The following is a 23,678-nucleotide window of genomic DNA, read 5'->3' as shown; positions in this document are numbered from 1 at the left end:
AGTGGTACTCCCATGGGAAGGTCAGTGCCCATGGAGACTGTCAGTACTATGGGGTGGGTGTCAAGCACCCAGAGAGGGATGGGAAGCAGCTTCCTGATCAACAGCAGCTCAAAGCCCTGCACGCATCAAGGTCAGACCTTCAGCAAGGAGGATGCAATGGGATGGGGTGCAATGGGGTGGGATGCTCCAGACCTGCCATACGCCTGCGGTGGCCTTACTGCATGCCGAGCACGGTTCCTGGCCCCCAGGCAGCCTGCCAGCCTGAGCTGCAGGAGAGGCAAAGCAGAGCTCAATTTGTACGTTCAACACAACATCACAGAGAGGGAACCTCCTCCCCAGGGCGACCTGGCAGGAGCTGCTGCCTCCCCCTGCGCTCTGCAGCCTGGAGCCATCCCCAGCTGCACACACACACATGAGAACTGGTGCTCTGGAGCTGTGCGGATGCCCACAGAACTATTGGACAGAGGTATTTTAGAGCCTGCAGCCACCAGGCAAGTGCATGATGTGCTGGCCGCGTTGGGCAGCTCCTGTTGGTAAGAACAGAGCCAATGGTTCTTTGTCTGAGCTGCAGCAGATACAGGAGATAGGCCAGGTTGGACACAGGGGCTTGGAGCAAGCTGCTCTAGTGGAAGGTGTCCCTGCCCCATGGCAGGGGGTTGGAGCTGGATGAGCTTTAAGGTCCCTTCCAACCCAGACCAGGCTGGAACTCTATGAACATTTGTTAATCCTCCCTTCCTGTTTACCAGAGACCTGTTGGACTCTGATTTAACTCAGCTAACAGCAACATATCCTAGGTAAGAGCATCCTGAGTCTCTCCCTGGTGTTGGGTGTGATTTTCAATTCCCGGATGGTACCACAGGCCAGAGCTGGAGCAGGCTGCGCTTTCTCTGAGCCCAGGGTAGTGTTTGCCTTGTTTCTGCACTGCTCCATGGTCCTCACCCTGGGTATCCCAAGGGTGCAGCTGAAAACACGTTTCCATCCCCACCAGTGGCATTTCAGCCATGGCATCAAGATGGGAGCCACCTGAGCAGCAAAACAGCTGGATAAAAGCCCAAGCTGTTAACTTAAGCCCAAGAGCCTGACCCCAGCCCTACGGACACAAATATTCCCTGAGCAAACACTTTTCACCACTTCTCCCCAGCAGCCTCTCTGAGGTTTCCTGCCCCAAAATAGGCCCTGCTAAAGGGCTGCATCTGACTGGGCTGGGCAGGCAGGGTGGGAACAACACACAGATCTTCTCCTGAGCTGAGAAACATCACTGAGATGAACTCAGGGGAAAGCAGATGCTCAGCCAGCTCTTAAATTGCTCTTGGAGCTGTTATCAGCAGCTCACTGCTGGAGCAGGGAAACACAGTGAGTGGCACCGCAGGAGCTGCTCTGCAGGGCGACTGTAGTCGATATTCCCATTACTGCTCTGCTGATGGGAGAGAGCACCCATGTGAAACACATGGGTGAACCTCACGTTGTCCCAGATTGTCCTGGCTTTCCAGCCCCCCCAAACCCTCATCATCATCTGTAAGCACTGACCTGTGCATGACAGTGGGATGTCCCCTCTGCTTAGCATCCTCTGCATGGATTTAAGCCTTGTATTTCAGTGGTTGCGCTGGGGTTGGCAGTGGCTCTGAGCTGGGAGGTTCAAGAGCACAAGTTCAAAAGAGTGGGAGTCTTTGCACACAAAGATGTGTGTTAGATAAGGATGCGATTGCAGGAGCCTGGGTCGTGGGAGAGCTGACGTGGGGGTATGTAGCTCTCCTGCTGATGCCGGGACTGGAACACCGTGCCTGCTTTGGGATGACAGGTTAAGAAAGATGTTGAAGAGCTGGAGGGAGTCCAGAGGAGCAGCACGAATAACAAGATGAGGTTCAGTAACCACAGCTTATTAGGAAATGTTAAAGAAGCAAGGTTGGTTTAGTCTGAGGCGCAGAAGATGTGCAAACAGGCCATCATCAGGCAAAGTTTAACTGCAAAATACCATTCGAATAGGAAATGTTAACCGGTGGTACTGGAAGGGTGCTGGAGAAAGGATCAGAATAAAAGCAAATTCACTAGGGAAGGGTTGGGTTGGACATTACTAAAAGTTTTCTCTCAGCTACAGTGGTAACGTGCAGCCCCAGTGGGGCAGGTCCCTAGGGAGGACTGGTATCTTCTCCCTGGATGATTTAAGGTTAGACAAACATCCATCAGAGATGATCCCCTAGGATACTGTGTTTATGAGCTGAGAAAGGGAGGGTTAATACATCCATCCATCCACTCTCACTGCCTGGGCAGACCCCCGAAATGCCGGGCCATAAAACTAGGGACCAGATCTTTTTATCCCAAGGCAAGAAGAATCTCCAGTATTTTAACAGAGGATGTCACTGAATCCAGCCTGGAATAAATGTCCTGCCATGTGTAAGTCCTGACAGAGGAGAAGCAATAGGTCCAGCAGTTTAAATGCTTTCCCACCAGACCGAGTGCTGATGGGTGCACTTAGGGATGTTCTCTGCCAGCATCCACCATGCTGCTGGGGTAGACCACTCTGGTGCCCTGCAAGTGGGACCCAGGAGGGGCTGCTGCTCCCACATTTCCACCTCAGCCTTACCTCTGATCTTGCTGGTTTACATTACTTCCTCTTCCTCTTCTCTGCCAGCACCTACCTGCACACCCCCCTGCTGCTGCTGCTGCATAGGAGGTCGTCTCCTCAGCTCACATCTCTGCCTTATCTGAACTGGCCTTATCTGAACTGGCATCTCTTTTGGCTTCCTGAAGGAAACGAGCTGGGGTGAGGCACATGCACAGCACCTAAATTTAACACCTTGCCATATAAGAGAGGGAGGAGGACTCAAGCACACAACTGTAAGCACCCAAATGATACCCTTGGTGCCTGAGAAGCTATGGCTCACCATAGGCCCACCAAAACAGGCCATCTGAAGGTAAAGGTACCCTCCTATGGCCAGCACTACCTTTTTGCCCTTCACCTGCCACAACACGACTGAAATGAGTCGTGATGTGAGTTTTAACATGGAAGAGATAGTGACAGGCTTGTTTTCCTTCCCTTGCTTTTCCTCCTGGCAATCCCTGATGTATTTACCAGGCTTTTCCCTGCATGCAGGACACTGCCTGCCCTCACCTACCTGTGTAGCTGGCAAGATGTAATCCAGCAAAGCTGTGATTTATGCTTCATGCCATTTTACATCTGATCTGCACCAAGATCCAGGGCTTTTTTTTTTTCTTTTGAAGACCAGAATCAAACAAAATAAAAAATCAAGCCATCATTTAAATAATTGGTGGATGGGAGATCAGCAACTCTGATTTAAAGGGATTTAGCTCCAACCTTAAAGCCTGCAGGGGAAGCTGCAATTTTCTGATTAATTCTTCCACAAACAGGGGTAAAAACCATCCCAGCCTTGCCCCTGCTCCTGCTAAATGTGAGGAAGGGTTGAAACAGGAGAGGCTGGACTGCAGGGTTGGGCCGCTCGTGGTGATGCTGGTACTGGAGCCTTTCCACCCATCACCTGCCCTGTCTCTTCTCCAGGCATCCCCTCCTTCCCCTATGCCTCCGGGTTGTACCACTTCCTTCTCATAAACATGAACTCAGCACTGAACACATTCTGTAATCAAATCAGACCTGAATGATGTTAAAGGAGAACTGGAAAGCGCTTTAATAATGAATAAATCAAGGCGGATTAAGAGCCCTGCCCCATCTAGAAATGAACCATGTGTGGACTGACAATGCAAACTATTACATTAGATAACAAGATCAGGGGATGATTTATCAGGCAGGAATGGGCAGAGCATGTGTTCAGCTCCATGTCCTGCCTTTGACAGTGCCTGGCAGAGAGATTTCAGACCAAGGAGGAAGAAACCCCTCGTCTTGTTTGCATTAGCCCCGCTCCAGGAGAATATCTCATTGCTCATGAGTGATGCCCGATACGCTGCAGCATTGTGGTTTCTGGCTCTTATCATCTTCAATCTTATCTACACTCATTTTGGAGGGAGGGCTTCCTTAAAGGGAGCTTTCCATAAAAAAGCACATGGTTATAGGATGATGGCAATGCTCCCATTAGCTTCCTTAATTCTTTCCTCTTAAGCTCTGACTATCCTGATCTCATCCTCTTCATTGTAAAACTCCCTTTATGCTTTTCACAGCGTTACTGAATGGCTTTGGGCAGACTTTAATCTCATCTGCCTGTCCTGAGAAGTGGCCAGGACTGAACCTAGAGCACTGCCCCATTCCATGAAGGTATGTTATATATTTTCTATGAGGTTTTATGCCCTTACCCAGTGCAATCTGCTGCCTGTGCCACCTCTGCCTGCTAAGCGAGCACTTCTTCACCTCCTCATCATTACACAGGGGCTGCTCTTTTGTGTCTGTCTCCTGAGTCACTAAGGGCACATTTAAAACCCACCAAGGTGTATGAAAAGCTCAAGTGACATTTTCTAATGGGCATTGCTTTTCAGTGCTTGCCATTTCCTTTAACCCACTGACAGGCTCTTCACTAAAGTCCCTTCCCCTGCTCCCCTTGCAGCTTACACCAGCCTGATATTATGTTCTATTCCCTGCAAACTTTATCCACTTGACTCTTTGCTCTTTTCCCCTTGCATCATTAACAAAAGTCCTTCATCCCAATATGGACTCTTGGGGATGTCCTATTATTACATTATTTATACACTGAGAATGAACTCTTGATTCCATTTCTTCCTTTCTCTATCTTAATAAGCTTTTAATACACTGTGAAAGTTAAACAACCTCCCTCTGGCTATTGAGCTTCCTTAAAAGCCTCTTTGATGGTCTTTATCAAAAAGACCTCAGGAAAATGTAGTAACTGTTCTCCATTATCCACTGCTTTGTTTGACTTACTATAAGGCAAAAGGATTTTCCGCCTCTGTATTAGAAGCACACAGGTACTTTGTAATTCTGCCTTTAATTATTATTTCAATTTACTTGCTATGTCCAGAAGCAGTTACACTTCTTCAACGTATCTCTGCAAACAGGCTGAAAAATGCAGGTTTGGGGTTCATTAAGATTAGTTGCAAATTCATCAGAAAGTACAGGAAATAGTGCTGAAACCCCCTGGTTTTGGCATGTGAAAAATGTGTTTCCTTCTGGTTTTAAACAAAATATGCTAATTTCCCCTTTTCAAACGCTGTTTCAAGATTAAGGCATTTTTAATCTGTTTCCCCACATTGTATTAATGGGTTTCTAGGGATGATTTTCAATAGCAACCGGCTAAAACCGGAGAGGAAAAGATGTCTTGTTTCAGCCCACTATTATTCCACAATGAAAGCATTCAGGGCTGTCCTCCAGACCTTCCCATCCTCCCCTGCAAGCAGAAAACAGGTTTTACCCTCCTACAGCTCAGAGATGAGAACCAGGGTCTATCCTCCAGTCCTCCAAGGAGCAAGAGAGCAGCTCCTTCACTCCTCCAGGTGGAACAAGCAAGAGTAGAGGGATGGGGATACAAAGAGTACCAAGGGAGACATCCTAACCCAGCAGGGCTGGTCTGCTCCCAGATCCTCATCCTGCCATGCGAAGGGATCCACAAGCCCATTGCCTTGTCCCTGCACCTACAGGATACCTCTGAAAAGTTGTTCCCTTCAGAAACATGCCGGTTTCTGCCCGTGTGAGGGCATCTCTAGCTGAAACAGTGAGATGGGTTTGAGATGGTGAATTTTTGTCCAGGATTAACAGTGGTCTCAGCTTATTCTCTACTTCAGAAAGGTGTGAAATGCTCTGGAGGGGTGCAGCAGGTACCTACCAGAGACATTTTGGATGAGGGCCACATGTCATGCACTGTAAAACCAGGCTGGGCTCATGGTGCACATCCAAGGGAAGTCACTTACCATGGGATGGGACCACAGAGCTCTTTCTCTTTCCTTGCATCCCACCCAAACGTGTGTGCTCATACGAAGATGGGTCAGCAGAAAGCCATCACGGTGGAGCACAGAGCCAGATCCACACCTTCTCCTTTGTTTCTAGGTCCTGCTGTGCGAGGCCAACTCTCCAGGCAGCTCTCCAGGCACTGCAGCCTTCCAGGTAAAAGCACCACAGGGGATGCCCTAGGGAAAGGCAGGGATGGGTGAGGGTGATGGTGAAGGTGGGTTCAGGTCTGTCTGGACAAGGAGGCATTTGGAGGATTTGAGATTCAGTATTGGCTTTGTGTTAGTCATGATTCCTAGGTGGAATCATGAGAGCAAACTGCTTGGTCCCACTGGCCATGTCAGCCTCCTCAGTGGCTTCAGTCCTTTCACTGCACCCATACGACATCAGACAAGCTGTCCTATGGGTGCAGCAAAACAGGGTTTAAACACAAACCCAGTTTGTGTTTGTCAGATAAACTGGGTTTGAGGCCAGAAGTGGGGCTGCACCAACACATTCCAGCGGGGACTGTGAAGTCTTCCCAAATCCTGGGGTTTAAGCCCTTCAAAAGGCCATTGGGGTGAAGAGGAGGCATGAAGGAGGGACAACCACCTCCCATACAAGCCTTTAATATATGAGCAGGGACATTTAATAAGAGGTTCCATTAATAAATGGTTGGTGTTCAGAGCTGCAGAGGGAGGGTTTATTCTGCACATTCCTCAGCTTTCGGGAAAGGCCATAGTCCAGAACCACAAATAGTCATTGCCCAAAGGACTTAGCATTCCAAAAAGGAAATGAAAAGGGAAAACTGCAGCTGTAACATCGAAGGGAGCTTCCAAGGGCTGGATTAGACTCTGGCAGACTTTTTAATGAGGGATAGCTTGGCCTCAAACTCTCTTTGAGTAGGAAAAGGTGCAAAAAGTGGGAGAGAGTTTCAGAGGGAGGCAGACTCTGCAGGCTGTATGGGTTTGGTTCTCTGCAAATTGCTTCACCTCCCTGTGGCTCACTGCTGGGAAGAGATACTCATACTGCTGCTGACTGCTCTGGCTGGGGAAGGGGTATTTGTTTGCACATATGTGCTAGACCCCTCACGTAAGGATGGGGGGGCTCAGCTGGACCCAAATGTCTACCTCATGCATCTCTGTGTACTGGGACGGGCTTCAGCTCATGTAATTGAGGCAGCTGCAGTGATTTTGGCAGACCTCAGCTCCATAAACTGACACCAGAAGAGAAGGGGACCCATGAAGTCTGGTGTGAGTCTCCAAGAGGAAGAGGAGCTTTGCACACAGAACACACCAGGGCACACTGCTGTGTTGCCTGACCCCAAAGTACTCACAGATCTGGGTCAAACTGGGCACAATTTCTGCAAAATAGGGCAAGAATCTGTGGAAGGAGGAATAAAAAGAGGCCATGTGCCCCTTTCTTGTCACCCAGAAGCTGAGACTCTGCTTGAGTGGAGGAAATGTGGGTCCATGCTGCATGTACCAGCACCTCCTGCTCTGTATGGAAAGGCAGTGCCCTTCCTGTGTAGCCTTCTTGCTGTGGGGAGTTTAAACCCTTTGCTTTTCTTAAGCAAAAGCAAAATCAAGTCTTCCTTTCGGTATTGAGGGGAAAAAACGATAATAGCTTGGTTTGGCATGACAAAAGGATTCCAGCTTGCTTTGCCTCCTAGCACATTAAGTGCTGCAATGATTCCCAGCTTTCCCTTTGCCTTCCTGACACTCCCAGCTTGGTCAGCAAACCCAGCACTCTCCAGCCCTGCCTGCGATCTCCCTGCGAGGTCATTACTTTGTGGATTTTCTGCTTGGCAAAAATATCCCGATAGGAAGCGAGTGCAGTCACATCCCCATGGAAAATGCTGATGGAGCCGCTTTCTGAGCGTGACTCCTGGAAAACCGGGAGGAAAGCAGATTCCTGGGTAAAGAAAGGCAGCTGGAGCCCTTCTTGTGCAGCAGGCGCTGCCAAGGAGCCATCACTGCGAACAGCATGTTCATACCCTGTGACCTAGGGAACACCTTCCCCACCTCTCATCATTGACTCCCATGCAAGTGCTCCCTCGATGCTCTTGAAGGAACCTTCCACTGGGCAGGAACTTGTGTTGTTACAAACTGGTGAGCCCAAAGAACATGAAGCAGTGGGGAGAGGAGCTGTCTTCCACACAACAGGGCAAAGCATGGCTCAGCTCTAGCAGGAAGCAGGAGGTCAGACAAGCTCAACCGCTTTCCCCAGAGGCAGCAAGGAGCTTGGATAGGTGGAGATGCTGAGCCAAGATAGCGCTGTCCTTTCCATCTCCTTATTGCTGGAATGGACCCTGTAGGTTTATGGCTGAAGCTGTGCCTTGAGGAGGAAGAAGAGCTCTGGGAAGAGGCGGTATGGAAGTACGGCTCCAGAAGGGAGGGTGTGATGTTTCAGTCCCTCTCAACCCTGCCCAGGTCTTGGTGCCCCCCTGAGCTCTGTTTCTCTGCCTGTGAGGTGGGGGAAGCAGTGACCCCCTCGCTATGGGATGGACAGACCCAAGGCTTTTGACACCAGGGGGTGACCCTGCTCTGGGGTCCTTACTCCTCACATGGTGTCAGTGAAACCAGCGGGGAGCTTCTGTTTTTTTTTGCTAGAGCTGTTTCCCTCCTTGTCGAAGGAGACTGGCTGGTGACCAATGAAAATCCATGGTTCTTCACTAAGAGCCTCTCATGGTCCAGTCCTGCCAGATGGAGAAGCCAGGATCTGAATCTCCCCAAGCCCTGCTCTGGCTGATTCCAACATAGAGTTCATTTCCCGGCTTTCCTCCCCATCATAGAATCATAGAATAGTGAGGGTTGGAAAGGACCTTAAGATCATCCAATTCCAACCCCCCTGCCATGGGCAGGGACACCTCACATCCTTTCCCATCTCCTCTCCCCTCCTCTCCATTCTTGTTTTGCCTCACTGAAGAAGGATTTAACCCAGGATTAAGACCAAGAGCACAAATGAATTGCAATGTCCAAAGGGAAAAGAACTACACTGGCTTTAACTGCCTTTAACATGGTTTCAAGGCCGCCACTTCCAATCAAACCACCAAGTGGATGTGATATACAGCCTGCCTATACATTGCACATATGGCATTGATTAAAGAACAAGATGAGCTAATGGTGTTGAAGTCATTGCTGCGAACACATGTAATCCCTCATGTGCCTGGAGCACTCTGCATCACAAAAGCTCCGAAGACACTGTTGTATGGTATCATTATGAGACTGGGTTTTAATCTGTCATGAGGTGTGAGTTCAGCCTTGCTTCTGCACCCCTGTGGAACCATGGGCATTATGAGCATTTGGTTCTCCCCACTACCAGAGAGTCAAGTCCTGGATGCTGCTGTCTTGCAGTGATTCCTCATCCAGGCTCACCCAGCTGGGAATTTCACCCCATGGAGGTGTTATGGCACCTCTTGCTGGGCAGCAGGGGCAGGTCTGGGTGTGAGCAGTGTTCAGAGTGATTTTGGACATGGGAGCAATCCTGCAGGTCAGAGGGAGGATGCGGAGAGCAGAGGGATCCCCTGAAGGACCCGGAGCCCAATGCAGGGCCACGGGGTGGAGGTTTGCTGGTTGTCCTCCCTGCTGTCTCCTTGCAGACTAACACTCAACCTGTTTGAGAAGGAAACGTGGGGTTTGCTGCTTCACCCTTGCTCCCAGCAATTAGAAAACCTATTTCCATGGTGTCCTTCAACATCAACTCACGTGAGTTAATCATTAATTTAACCAAAGGGGAGAATGAGAGAGTGAAACAGGGAGTAGAGCTGGGAAGAAACACTGGGATGAAACAGTTACCATAGATTTAACCTTTACTGTATCCTGAAACTCACTGAGTTTTGCTCAGATTTAGAAGGAAATCAGGTTCAAGCTGTTTATATCATGGCAAAATACCTTTTGAGCTGGTTTTTGTCAGATGCATCACTAAAAAGGAAAGTTTAAGAGCTCAAGAAGTCCCGCTGGCCTGGGTTTTGATTTTAGCCTCTTCCTTTGCAGAGGAGATTGAAACTCTTTGTGTTTCTTCCAGCCTGGTCCAAATCCAGGCTCCTGAGTCCAAAAAGCCCTTGCAAAAATGGAAACTCCAGCCATTCCCAGCTGGAATTTTGAACCAAATAGGGATTAATGCAGTTCTTCTGGTGGAGGACATCCAGAGCACAGAGCTGTGCTCCTGGGCTGCACCATGTCCCCTTGCAGAGCCTCAGGGACTGACCCAAAACCCCACAGGACCAAGGAGGGTGCTGGAACACGCTGCTAGAAAGGTTCCCCCAAGGTGTGCAAGGAAAAACCCCTCACCCTCAGCTGGATCCTCCTCCTCCTCCCAATCCTATTAGTATTAGAGAGGGATCGAGCTATAAGAGGAAAAGCCCATCTTTAGCAGCAGTGCTGACAGCTTGCCTTTTAAATCTTTCATAAGCACTGGCTTGCACAGCCACCCTCATCTGCTGCACGGCAGCACGTGGAGGCAGTAACCCAGGGGCTTGGCCCCTGTTGAAGGGCTGCTGAATGTTGGGATGTTTGGAAGCTACCTGGGAAACCTCAGCCATTCAAATGGAGCTGCAGTTCTTATTCCACCAACCCCTCTTTCCTCCTCTACTTGTGTGCCAGGAGCTTGATTTAAAACCATGTTCCCTTGTCCCATGTGGAGGTGACGGCTGCTGCTCCCTGTGCCCTGTGATCAAGGGCATCTGTGACCACAGGAGAGAGGGGACAGGTCTGACGGGTGGCTGAGTTCTGCCCTGTTCACCCCAGCTCCCAGACGGGTTTACAAGGGCCCCATGGCATTGAATTTGTCTCAGCTGTCCTCCTCCAGACCTCAATTTGGGACTGCACAGAGTCCTTCTGCAAAAATAGCTGCTCTGGGGCATGAATCAGAGCCCTTTATAGCTGCACTGACTGACAGTGACCACAGAGACTCTGCCAGAGTTTATTGGTATAGGAAGTAGAAGCCCATGTTTAGAGCTTGGGGACGAGCTCTCAGAAATCACAGCCGATGACGGCGCCGATAGGCACGGAGCGTGCTGGGATTCTGCTGCCCTCTCCTGGATGCAAGCTTCTGGATGTGGCCCCTGAGTGCTGGATCCTGGAGGTCAGGTCGTCCGTGGGGAAGTCCCCTCATGTCTTGGCTTCTGGCCACCACAGGCCATAGAAAGATGCCCATCCACTGGTCCTCTGGAGGCTGGGGCATCCAGTTTCACCCCTTGCTGGCCATGGTGAGGTGGGGAGCGTCTGGGTTGTGTGTCACATCCGGGTGACCTTGCCCAAACGCTTCTCCCTCTGCAAGAGCAGAAGTGGCTGCACTGCTCTTTGTGCATGAAGGGGTTTACCCAGCACTTGTCCATGGAGAAACCTCCCCTTTGCTGCTGGGTCAGTGGTCAAGCAGTGGTCCAGCTCTTGGAAAGGGCTTTGTTCCCAAAGCAGCCCATGAAGCCACCCTCTCAGAGGTGAAAAGCCAATGCTCTGGTCTAAATCTTGTCATCAGCTGTTTGATAGCTTGTGGGTTTGGGAGATACCTGCCCAGAAGATGAACAGCAGCTCTGGGAGGTGCTTTAGCCTCTGTGGAGTGTGGCCATCACACACCACCCTGGCCCCTTCTCACACTCGCTGTGCATCACTTGCCTTCTAAGATTTAATTCCTTGGGTCTTCATTGTTTTAGGTAGCTCCTGGCTCAGCCTGCCCATTGCCCAGCCTTTGGAACCGGAGCACAGCCCCAAAAAACCCATGTCTTCATCTGAGCCCATCCTGGATCTCAAGGCAGACATGGCAGAAGCGCTTCCAGGTGAGAAACACGCTGTCCTGGCTGCCTCCAGTCACACCAGTGCTGGGCAAGGTGGGCCCCCCAAGTCACCCCTCTCCCCACATGTACCTGTGCTGTTGTCTTCTTGCTGTTTATTTATTAAGTTACAAGTTTAAACCCAGGATGGCAAGTGATCACTGATGTCCCACTCACACACGAGCACCCTTGGCCTCTTCCTGAGAAGCCCCAAGGCAACCTCTGCTGTTTCCCAACACTGGAGAAAGTAAAACTACCTATTTGTTGGAATTTCCCAATGAGAGACATGAGGATGCAAATCCCCGAGTGGGGACCTGCTGCTTTGCTGCATTCACCTGCCTTTCATTTGCTCCTTTAGAGGAACCCAGTGAAGCAGAAACTCAACCTGCAGGCATTCATTTCTGGGGCTTCTAACCATATAAGACTTAATGTCCTTTCATGTTACAGCCAATGACCAGAAGAAGCCAAGAATCTCTTTTCTCCCCCAAATATCAATGCCAAACAAGTTCTGTGCTTCATTTTTTCATCTGCACATTTTATTTTCTATATAATCTTCCCAAAGCTGTGCATGCAAGCAGAATACCATCATCCTACCTTAGAGATATGTGGAATGATGGCCTTCTGTGGCTGGGGACAAATTCATCCTGGATAGAAATGGATGGCTTGAGAAGAGTACAGACCTACAGAGCCTGCCAGTGACTGCCAGGAGCAAATTGACCCTCCTTTTAAGTACATGCTGAAGTATTTTTATGGTTACTAGAGTGAGGATAATAAGTATTTCCAAGCCAGGATGCAGCTGAAGCTGGGCAGGAGCTGTGCCTGTTGGCAGAGCAGTATCTCTTGACAAGAGTTTGCCATACGCAGTATTGATCACTATCTCCTAACAAGAAATAGGCAGGTCTTACCCAAATTGACGGGCTCCACAAGAACTGCCTGGTGAAAGCTGCTTCTGGCTCACACAGTATTGAAATGTCTCCCCTAGGCCAGATGCTGTGCTGATGTAAGTCAGCACGGCTCCTTTGGCTTCAGTTCCTGCAGCTTACGACATCCAAGGGCCTGGCTCTGTGCTGTCACCGGGCTTTGACCTCTCATTCTGCTTTGCCAAAATGAAATGTGTTATAATTCCCATCCCTGCCATAAAGCTGGAGTCATTGCGCTTGGAAAGCACATCCAAATGGAGCAGTCATGCAGAGTCTTGGTCCAATGAAGCTGCTATCCATCACGTGCATGTTCACCACCCCTCAGCTGGACATACTTTAGGAGGCATCTCACAGTTCCTCCAAAGAGGGTCCTCCAGCAAGGACCTGGGACATCCCAGCCTCAGGGGTAAACAAAACCTCTGCTTACCTGTGCCAGAGAGGGCAGTGAGAGTTGGGGGACACTTGGAGAGGGGGGATTCGCTGCTTCTTGTCGCACCTCGCCTGGGAGCTCAGCCAGAACTGAAGCAGATCAGTGCAGATGCTAAACTAACCGGTGACATTATCACTTGGGCAAATATCCACCACTTATGATCAAGGAGAAAAGAACTTCACAGACCCACACTGAGCAAGAAACGTAGTTGAAAGCTGACAGCAGAGCTCATATCCTTCCAAAACAGAAACAAAATAGATGCATTTGGGAAACATCCACAGTTTCCCAGGGGTTGATTTGAGTCCTAGCCATAGCTGCGGGATGAAGGCAGTCAGAGAGCAGGCAGTGACAGCCCCAGGCTCCAGCAGGCACACTCCTCTTCCTCAGCAGGCAGGGACAGCTCGCCTTGCTGGGGCAGTGCCAGCTCCTGCCAGGTCTGGGTAGGAGAGGAAATAAGGAGGAAGTTAGAGATTAAACCCATGACGGGATGAACTCAGAACAGCAATTAGCCTGCTGATGGATATCGTGTCACCGATCACCGAGGGGTTTAGAGAGTGGCGAGCGCTGATTTAGATCACGGCAGGGGCTCGGTCCGGAATTAACTGCAGAAACACCATCTCCAAATGGTGCTGACAGAAGTCATGTATAACAAACTGTGGCTTGAGTTAGATACCCATCTGTCACTCCTGAGTGACAGACACACTGATCCGCATGCAAAAGAGGTCTGGATTACACAGCATTCATATGCACAGTCCCGCAGAGCTCTGAGCTGCTGCGCTTCTCCTTGCACACGTTAGCAGGATGGATTCGTTTCCACATTGCACCTATACCTGCACTGTGTGAATACATTCACAAGCACACAGAAAACACTTATTTCATACAGATGACCGCTCTTGAGGGTATTTTGTTTCCTGCAGCCACATTGCCCATGCACACACCATGACCCTGCAAGATAAGCATCCTTGTAAGAGGTGAAGTTGTGACCTTCATCCCCACTGAAGGTGAAAGGGTGATGTTTGTGAGCCTATTGCCACCATTTGTACCCTTCCCAAACTGTTCTTAATGTCTTTATCACATATAATATATGCAATCTTTTCCATCAGCATCTCATTTCTGGGCACAGCCTAAGCTCCCCATCACTATCAGGCTCTCAAGTAAGAATTAATGAGAAACATTTTAGACAAAGAATTCATGTGGGGTATTCAGGGCAAGCAAACTTCGGTTGAAGGGAACAGTTTGAGTCCTTTCCCCCTTCACACACACACACATACAGGGACTAAACCTGTTCTTCCAGCTCTTGATTTCACTCATCTTTGTGCCACAACGCCCTAAGTTAAGAGGCTGGAAAGGAGTTTAATAAGCTTGCAAAAGAGCTGAGTTTGACTCCCAGGGATGTGCTGTTGCTGGATTTTCATTTAAAAACTGGACAGAAAAGAGCTGTTGAAATCAAGGCATGGAATAGAAGCAGCCTCAGAGGCACAGAACTCTGCTTCTACCTTGGGGGGCTTCCCCTCTGATGCCCAGCTCTTGCTCATAGCTTGGCTGCCTGGTGTGATCTCACAGAATGCAAAAAAGAGGAGTTTCATTTCATTTCCTGTTTGGGGGAATCTGGGGTTTCTGCAGCAAACGGTGGAAAAGGAAAATCAATCCTTGAGGCTCACGCAGTCTGAGCTGAAGATCCCCCGTTGGGCTGGGGAAGCGCCCCAGGAATGACCTGTGCGTGTCAGGACCTTACAGCAAGCGCCTTCATCTGGAAGCACACAGAGAAGCAAACCCACCACCCGAGCCTGCCCTGTCAAACACTCTGGGAAGAGCAAATTGTATCCCAAACAGCAGCGAGGGGCTGGGACAGTGTGTGCTTCCCTGCAAAGCACCAGCTCACCAGTGCAGGAGCCTGGTAATTGCACTCAGCACGACGTCTATCAGCACCATGGGGCTGCATCGGAAGTGGCACTTCTGCTCCTTAATTGATGCTCTGAAGCAGACAAAAGCATCACAAAGTCTGAGCGAATGAAAAATATGGTGAGAAAAGCAGACTATGGAGCAGATCTCCTTTCCCAGCTCAGTAGCTGTGAGGTGCACTGTGAAGAAGAGTTGTAAGGTGTCTTGGGATCATCTTAGGAGCTATACCCCACGTTGCCAGCCACAGGCTGGCCCCACAGAGGGACACATCAGTGGAAGGGAAGCTTAGACTGGGGGAAATTGAAGTTATCTGTTCAAAGCTACAGGGAAGATAAATGGCAAGAAAGTACCCTGGAAGACCCAGCAGCCAGGGCATTCAGTGTCAGGTTTGGTCCAGGCCAAACTGTAGCCAAAGTGATGCCCACACTCTCAAAATCACTAGCACAGAGAAAGAAAAGATACAGTCCTCCCAATAGCTGGGGTCAGAAAAGCTCTGGTCTTGCAGACAGGGTTAAGCGCAGTTTCCTCAACCTAAGTTTCTTGTACCAGTCATGGGGTATACTGGAGGCCAATGGAGAAGAGTGGCCAAGAGGAACATCCACCCCTTGGCAACTGCGTGGTTTTGGATCCTGCAAGTTCCAAGGTGGAGCTGACTTTCCTCAGAAAACCAGTGCAAATCCACATTGCTTTTGCCCCCCTGCTCCAGTCTTTTGCTGTTTGGAAACACATGTGCCTGTGCAAGTGAACTCATGGGCTGGGATAGAACCATAGAACCAACAGGTTGGAAAAGACCTTTAACATCATCAGGTCTAACCATTACATGCCTGGCCAGGAGCAACCACGTGTTTCAGCACTGTATGGGGAGCAACTAAATACCTGCTGAGCTCTGCATTTCCCAATGAGTGCAAAATGACTTCTACAGATATTAGTCTGAGAGCCAGCAGAGCAGGCTGGGATAACCTGCCCTTGGTGAATGAGATAGAAGTAAGTAAATGTCATGGCCAATTAATGAATATTCCCAAAGAGAAGACATCAAGGCTCACTAGGTCCTTTACGTAAAGTCCCTCAGCTACCTAGAGATGTCTAAACTGCCTCATCATACCTAAAGGAGCAGGATTTTACACTGCTGCTGCCTGTAAAAGAGCTGGACCAAGCTGTGCACTAACCCAGGGAACACTGCGCTGGAGAGGCACAGGAATGGCCTGAGCATCACCTTCTCAGTGCTTTCAAAGCAAAGAAATAATGTCTTAGCAAACCTGTGCTCTTCAGTGGGGTCTACACCGTTGTGCTGCTCTCCCCAAGCTCAGCAGCTCACCAGATGTCTCAGATAGATCCAGAGGCAATGGAAAAAAGCAAGAACAGAGAGACTTCAACATTATGGAGGTTGCAGGTTGCAGCCACCCTTGCCAAGGAAATCAGTATGGTCTGGTATGGAATGCATAGAAGATGGACCCAGGAGACCTGGTTTTGTTCTCAGCTTGACGACCTTAATGAGTTATTGCACTTCTCTGTGCTTCAAGTGGGAATAATGTGATGTAAAATGTATTGAAAGCTTGAGGGAAAAACAAATGCAGCAGCTACAGCCCTTGGAGGGTCTAAATGATGCTAGAGAAGAACTGAAGAGATTTGAATTCTGCATCCATCTAAACCATAGGCTCTTTGGATGAATTTGGATGCATCTGCTTATGCTCCCCATGCCTCAGCTCCCTGCTCATGAATGCAGCAGTGAGGCTTGCAGATAAGGTGATTAAAGCAATATAAGAACTTGGAGACTTTATTCCATCACTCAAAGAATTTGGGGCAAAGATACATCCTTGTAGCTTCCTGGGGAGATTTGCCAGAGAAAATCCAGCCTTCAGGGTTCCTGCTCAGTGACAGGTGACATTTCCCCATTCCACCTCTAGCGATTTCAGTGCTGGAGCTGCTCAAGTAAATGTCAAATGAAGACAAGAAGAGGAAGAAAAAGGAGGAGGGAAAACTCTGTCCTTACAGAAAGTTTTCAAGGCAAAAGAAAATCCACCTTGATACTTCCTGCTTCCATGGTGGGCAAAGTGTAGGGTGAGGAATTTAAAATAGGAATACTTTATGCCCTGAATGCTTTGTACCCCTGCTATTAGATGTGCTCTACAAAATCCCAGCAGGCCATGTAAGACAAAATCCTTTGTTTTCAGAGCTCTTTGGTCTTGGGAAATGGAGCAGTGGAAAGAAGAAGAACAAACCATGAGGGAAAAGGGACAAGGAAATCTCCCCCAGGGAGAAGCAAGGGGAGGCTCTCACCAGGATGGCCTCTCTTCCTATAGTAGATCTATACTTTTGATCAGAACTCAAACTCCCTTTTGTGTGCTAATAGCAAAGGCTAGAGCACATCTGGCCAGGGCAGATGTTGCAGCACTGGTTGCTGGTATTGTGGGACACATGCATTAATGGGTAATGCTTATCAACTGCCTAAATGTTGGCTACTAGAGGCATCTGCTGAGCCCTGTGTGCTCCCTTGAGTAAAGTCCTACATGAAAAACTACAAGGGGGAAAGGGGGAGGATAATTCACATCTCGGTGGCAATCACTTCCTATAAACAGCCAAACAGCATTTCCCAATCCACATTTACTGTGACATCCAGAGCATCTTTAATGCAAGGGTAGATGTATGGCCCCAGGGTATAGGTGGAGGGTTGGAAACTGAAAGGCAGATGGATGCTATGAGTGAAAACCTCCAGAGCAGCAAATAGGAGGCACTACTTGGGTTAAAGCTGTGCAACAAGAGGGTTTCTTTCAGGTGCTTTGAGAGGGAGCCGTGAAAACTGCTGCTAGGTTGATATCACTGCTCAGAAAAACAGATCTTGTTATCATGAGGGGGAGAAAGTCCCCGTGTGTCTGATGTGACCCAAAAACCAGCCATGTAAATGAAAACAAGGACAAGAAACCCCCCTTGTCCCAGAGCTTTCAAAGAGCAGGAAGGTTTGTGCTTCTGCCAAAGGTATTTAGAAACACAGGAACTTCAAGGGAAAACAAAGAAGCAAACATAAACCAACCACTTCCAAACCAAATCTCTGCTAAACCAGCAGCATTTGACAATGCCTCTGGTCTCTGCCAGCTGCGGAGCAGGGGCTTGCCCTGCTGTGTGACAGTCACTGTTGGGATAGCACCAGAGGTGGTGGCATCAGGGATGAGGAAGGATGTGTGGGAAAGGTTGGATGGACAAGATCCCTCTTGCCGCCTTGTCCATGCTAAGCACGGGTATTAGCAAACACTCCCTGGGTTCAGCTGTAGGTGCATAAGCTGCTCTGTGCACATTTAGGCCTCTCTTAATGCTTCCTTAGCAGTTCCCATTGACTTTTCCCCCTGACTGATTTTCCTAGCAGCTGGTAATTGAGAGGGAATGGCTATTCCCCATGCAGAATCACTGCTTGTTAGCCACTGCTGTTAACAAGCCCAAGCTCTGCAGGAGGCTGGGCCATTTCTTCTTTCATTTCCCTGCATCCCCTCTGGTTCGGACGGTTCCTGAGCTCAGCATCCCTCTGCACCACTGCAGACCAAGCCCCAGGCCACAGGAAGCCCTTAACCTTTGATGGAGCACCCAAACCCACCCCAAGGCTTGGGGCAGAGCTCACCAATGTGGTGACCAAGATCACCCAGCAGGGTCCCAGCTCTAACTGCCCCATGCCCAACTGAGCCCAGCTACCTGCACCCCAGTGTGGCTGCATCCAGCCTTGTTCGAGGTGTTCCCATCACAAGGGGCTGGTCATGCTCCTGCTCCTCACACAGCTCTCTGCTTTCCTTCCCCAGCCCATGGTGACCCAGAGGAGATGAAGCAAAGCCACGAGACGAGGCAGGACCCATCAAGCCCCAGCGGTGGGGATGACTTTGCAACCTCCAGCATGAGCAGCCGTGGGGAGTCCATCCCAGCTCCGGCCACTGATGACACCCTCGCAGGCAGGTCGGAGGGGAGGGATCCCAGCCCCACAGACTCCTTGCCATGGCCAGAAGCCCCCGAGGAGAGCCCAGCCCGTCCCAACACCCTGGACCTCTCCAAGTCCCTGAAGAAGCTGGAGGAGGTGAAGCAGACGGGGCAGAGGGCAAACAGTGACCACACATCAGTGAAGGAGAACGGGGTGGAGGTCAGCCCTGCCGTGGTGGTGGTGGGTGAGGAGCGGCGGGCGATGGAGACCGAGCTGGGCAAATGCATCGAGGACTTCCGCAAGATCAAGATCCCTGTCGCCTTCCCAAACAAGAAGCGGCAGTGGCAGAGCGAGCTGCTAAAGAAATACCAGCTGTGAGCCCTCTGGCGTGCTGAGGGTCTCCACCAGCATCCCTGGGTAGCAGGAGGAGGTGTCCGCAGTCCCGAAATGAGGAGTGTGGGGTGCTCATCAAGCCCATCCATCAGACAAGGGTACAGAGTTCTCCTCACCATGGCCATCGGGAGGGTTGCATGGTATCTATCCTATGTGGCATATGTGTGGGTGGAGGGACTTGGAAAAAGAAGGAAGGTCCATGGTGAATGCTCGGAGCCAGAGCTTCCGTCCAGCAGAAGTTCCCACATTTATGACAATGACGTTTCCTAGTTTCAAATAATAAATTATAGTTGGTGTTGAAAATGAATTCCTTGCCCCATTGATGCAGATGTTTGAACTCAGCTGCTCCAGACTGTACAAGTGGTTCAGACATTCAGGGTTCCTGGATTGCCTGGCTCCTCAGGAGCAGACGGGGAGACCGGATCCACATTCTTCTTCCTTCCTCCTAAACACTGGAGAAGTGTTTATAAGAACATGGAGAGCCAAAGCAGTGCGACATAACACGGGCAGAGCTTACAGCCAGCAAAAGGCTTTATGAAGGGGAGTAAAACCACATCACCCCCTGCACAGGACCTCCAGTTCCCAGCGGACAGACATGGAGCTCATAAGAACAAAACTGTGCAGGATGGGGCTGAGCCAGAGCCCATCAGATGTGGGGCCTGTCCAGAGCTGCTCTGGAGGCACTGCAGTAGAAAGCTGCAGGAGACATTGCTGGTGCTACAGCAAGCTGCCAACCACCCCTGCAGAGATGGGGCAATGGGAGGCAGCCCCATCTCAGCCTCTTCTCCCCAGGACCTGTGCCTTGGGGGGGGGTCACAGCTTCTCCCACTCAAAGGCGTGATCCAGGCAGGCTCTCACACTGCCTCCAGCTACAGAAGCACCAACCCTGCCCTGAGAGTGATTCCTTGGTATCAGGGGTGCACTGGATTTTGGGAAGATGAGGAGGCTTTTGGGAAGATGCGGAGGCTTGCCGCTGACCAAAGCCCTTGGAGGTCCTTCTGCATCCTTCCTGGAGCTCCCTGTGGGCACCCATCGCTCCTTCCCGGAGCCCTTTGATGGCACCATCACTCCCGCAGGTCACTGCTCTGGTTGTGAACACGAGCAGCAGCAGAATTTGCCCATGGGAGAGCCGGTTGGCACAGGAGAAGATAAATGAACTGCTCCTAAGCTGGGCACCAGCCAACACAAATGAGCTCTGTGGTTGGCCAGGCTGCGGGGCAACAGCAGCCAGCCTGGTAAACAGCAACCGAAAGGCACCACCACTGCTTGGGCCCTGAGAGGGAGGGAAAGGCTGTGTCCTTGCCCTGAGGGCTTTGCCTTCGGGGGGGGGGGGTAACTGGGTTTTAAAAGCATCTGGGAACCCCAGTGGCCACCAGCTGAATAGATGGGTGGGAAGCCAAGAGCCACGGTGGCAGACGTGGCTATCACCCTTCTTGGAAGGTGCTCTGCTCTCCGGGAGCAGCAGGAGTGCTGTGCTAACAGGGCCCAGAGGAGTTCAGACCCTGGTATGTTTGTACCCATCACATACAGGGCTCATTCAGCGCCACAGAGTGTTTCCAGCCAGCCAGGAACAGCTGCTGAAGTGACTTGTTCCTGTTTATCCTTCAATATTTGTCCTTTATTCAAACCGGTGCAATGTGCTGTTTGGTTTGGGGAATCTATTTACATCTATCTCCATGTCCCAGGAAATTCAGGGGGTTTCCTGTGCTGATTGATAGACACAAGGCCCATTTTACCCCAGGTACTTTGCTCCTTTGGCATCACTGAGAGCAGTCTCAAGTTCACACACGTCAGGTGCAGACCCAGACTCACCCTGAGCAGAGCCCTGGGCACAGGATCTGAAGGGGGCTACGATGCTGAGGAGGGACTCTTCATCAGGGACTGTAGTGCTAGGACAAGGGGTAATGGGTTAAAACTTAAACAGGGAAAGTTTAGATTGGATATAAGGAAGAAGTTCTTTACTGTGAGGGTGGTGAGGCACTGGAATGGGTTGCTCAAGGAAGCTGTGAATGCTCCATCCCTGGCAGTGTTCAAAGCCAGGTTGGACAGAGCCTTGGGTGCCCTGGTTTAGTGTGAGGTGTCCCTGCCCATGGCAGGGGGTTGGAACTGGATGATCTTAAGGTCCTTTCCAGCCCTAACCTGTGATTAAATCAGCTCGTGTTCCTTCCATTGACCTGCTGTGTGATGCTGGAAACACCAGGTGCTCACTGTCTGTGCACTGACTCTTGCCAGCGACTGCGCATGGTGTTTGCTGCCAGCTGAAGGGGTGTGGATGGGTACCTGGTGCTGCAAGGTCGTGCAGCTGTGAGCGTGTGTCAGTGGAGGTTCAGGAGAAGCAGAGGTCACCAGGACACAGCCAGCGCTGTCTCCTGCCAAGGGAATAAACATCTCAGCTTCTCACATCTATTTATTTTCCACAAATGCCTCGGCTTTGCTTGAGCAGCAGGAAGCCATTCATTACCCAGTGACAGTGTTCCACAAGCATCCCTTAATTGAATGCCATTATCCCTTAATTAATTAAATGCCAATTAATTACCAGGAACATCGCATGACATGTAACAAATGCCAGCAGCTACTTGAGACAGAATCATTTAAAACCTGGGGAGTCTGTCCCAAATAATAATGATCAGGAATTGTCCAGCAAAGGAAACAATGAGGATCTTAATGTCATTTCCCCCGAGGCACGTTGGGATGTGCTTGAGGGAAAAGCCTGTTTTCAGGCTCGCATCCCTCCGAGAAAGCTGGAGGGGCTCTGGCTTTCTAAACCTCAGTTGGTTTCCTCTGGCAGCACCCATGGATTCAAAGCTGGTCCAAAATGTCCCAGTAGCCACTGATGCTGAGTGGAAGGAACTGATTCATCCCATGGCGCACATGGTGGTGGAATAAGTGGTTCCCTCACTTGGTTGTGTTATAGTTGTACTCGGTGGAATTGGATTGTACAGGAAAAAGCTACATTTTTACTTCCCCATGTGGAGCATTCTCCCTGGAGCACTGCAGGTTTGCAGCCCCTCTGCTCCCAGCAGCAATGGGACAAAGCCTGGAAAAGGGAACAGGAGAGATCCCCGAGGTCTCCCAGTTCTTGGCTGCGTGGAAAGGCAGCAACGCCAAGTTTCCCTCATCCCTAGCAGCCTGGGGAGTGGGATGCTGTGCTGCACAGGGAAGCAGGAGTTAAAGCCTTAGGTGGCTCGGAATCCTCTGCCAGCCAAGCAGAGATAATAGCCTTTCTCAGAGGAGCGCTTAATGGCCGTAAGGGAGGATTGTAACTAGATTATACTTTTATTTTAAACCAGCAGGAAAGCCAGGAGCAGATCCAGAGAGGGGAAACGAAGGCACAGACACAGGTGCAAAAGGCAAAATATAGGCCCCTGTATAAATACCTGTTTCTAAAGGTCACCATCAGACACCTTCCATCTGACACAAGTGCCTGCCTCTCTCCCACATTCTTACCTTACAAGATCTTCACTGTAGGGCTGCTCAGGAGCTCACTCTGCCTCTTTCTTTGGGTGTAAGAATGCTCCTGCTGCCAGCAGCAAAATCAGCCCTTTTCAATACAAGGTTGGGGATGGGACTTGGGGAAAGCTGCTTCTGGTTTGAAGCTTTCTTACCCACCTCAGACACCTCCTCAAGGATGCTCTTCCAGGCCAGACTGGCAGTGGTGCCCTCCCGAGTTTAGGAAGGGGATTTAGCTGCACAAGCAACTTGTTTGCAGTTGACGGAGATTCACAAGTAAGGATTATGTTTGGTTTAGGACGGCAGTCTTGGGAATGCCCTTCAGGAAACATTGCAGGGAACCACTTGTCTTTGCCCAAGCGATGCAGAGGTTTTCCAGGCTGTCTCAAAAACTTAGGCACACCAGAAGCAACTTCTCAGATCTTCCCATGCCAAAGGTACCAAAAAGCCACCAGTGATGCTCAACCACAGCAGGCGTGATGGCAGGAGGGGTGGATGAAAGGTTTAGGACTCAGGAAACTGGAAACTGCTTATTTTCATTCCAGAACCCAGAGTATTGGATCAAAATTGTGCAGCCAGCAAGCAGAAAAAGAGCCTGCTCTGGTGTAATACATACACTGATTTAATTGATATAATGATCCTGAGGTTCTCCTAAAGGAATGCCGCAGCCTGAGTTATGTCAAATAAACTTGTGTTTTCCTCTTCTGCAATTGATATGATTTATGTCGGTTTTCCAAGCACTGGGAGGTTAAAATCAGGATCAATGAACCTTCTAGAAACTATAAATCAACCAGAGAAGAATCTTGCATTAAAAGGCAAAGCTCTGATTTGACCCATTGCTGGGGGCTGTTGAAAGTGTAAAAGGGGCTTCAAGGATGCTGCAAGTCTGAAGAGCTCGATGGGAATCCTGGGCTTGGGCAAAGCAGGCCAAGGAGGTGAAAGGGGAACAGAAGCTTCTTTCCCTTCCCATGCATGAAGTTCCCTTTGGTTTTGATGTCAGGCAGGAGGGGGAAGCTCCAGCAGGAACACAGACCAGTGTGTTCACTGTTCACTGCAGGCTCCAGCCTGCATCAGGAGTG

General features: G+C 50.1%; 2 protein-coding genes and 1 long non-coding RNA gene across 3 annotated transcripts in view; all 3 read left to right on the top strand.

The window, feature by feature from the left end:
• The window catches only part of LOC133265390 (uncharacterized), a 396,645-nt gene that overhangs the window by 147,721 nt on the left and 225,246 nt on the right, over nucleotides 1-23,678 (top strand). The gene's annotated exons all lie outside the window — the stretch shown is intronic.
• The window catches only part of LOC133265377 (uncharacterized), a 192,805-nt gene that overhangs the window by 102,279 nt on the left and 66,848 nt on the right, over nucleotides 1-23,678 (top strand). The window lies entirely within an intron of this gene.
• LOC133265628 (BTB/POZ domain-containing protein KCTD8-like) lies at nucleotides 5,893-19,259 on the top strand. The gene is made up of 3 exons (XM_061446375.1): nucleotides 5,893-6,016; nucleotides 11,493-11,615; nucleotides 18,644-19,259. The coding sequence occupies exons 1-3, from the start codon at nucleotides 5,893-5,895 to the stop codon at nucleotides 19,132-19,134; spliced, it is 738 nt and encodes a 245-aa protein (XP_061302359.1). The 3' UTR covers nucleotides 19,135-19,259.

The sequence above is a fragment of the Pezoporus flaviventris genome, unplaced genomic scaffold, assembly GCF_033815535.1.
Source record: "Pezoporus flaviventris isolate CSIRO_AGI_PZ_B2104156 unplaced genomic scaffold, CSIRO_AGI_Pfla_v1 ptg000005l, whole genome shotgun sequence".
Classification (NCBI taxonomy): Eukaryota; Metazoa; Chordata; class Aves; order Psittaciformes; family Psittacidae; genus Pezoporus; species Pezoporus flaviventris.
The sequence above is the reverse complement of the archived record's forward strand: the minus strand, read 5'-3'. Positions and strand labels throughout refer to the sequence as shown.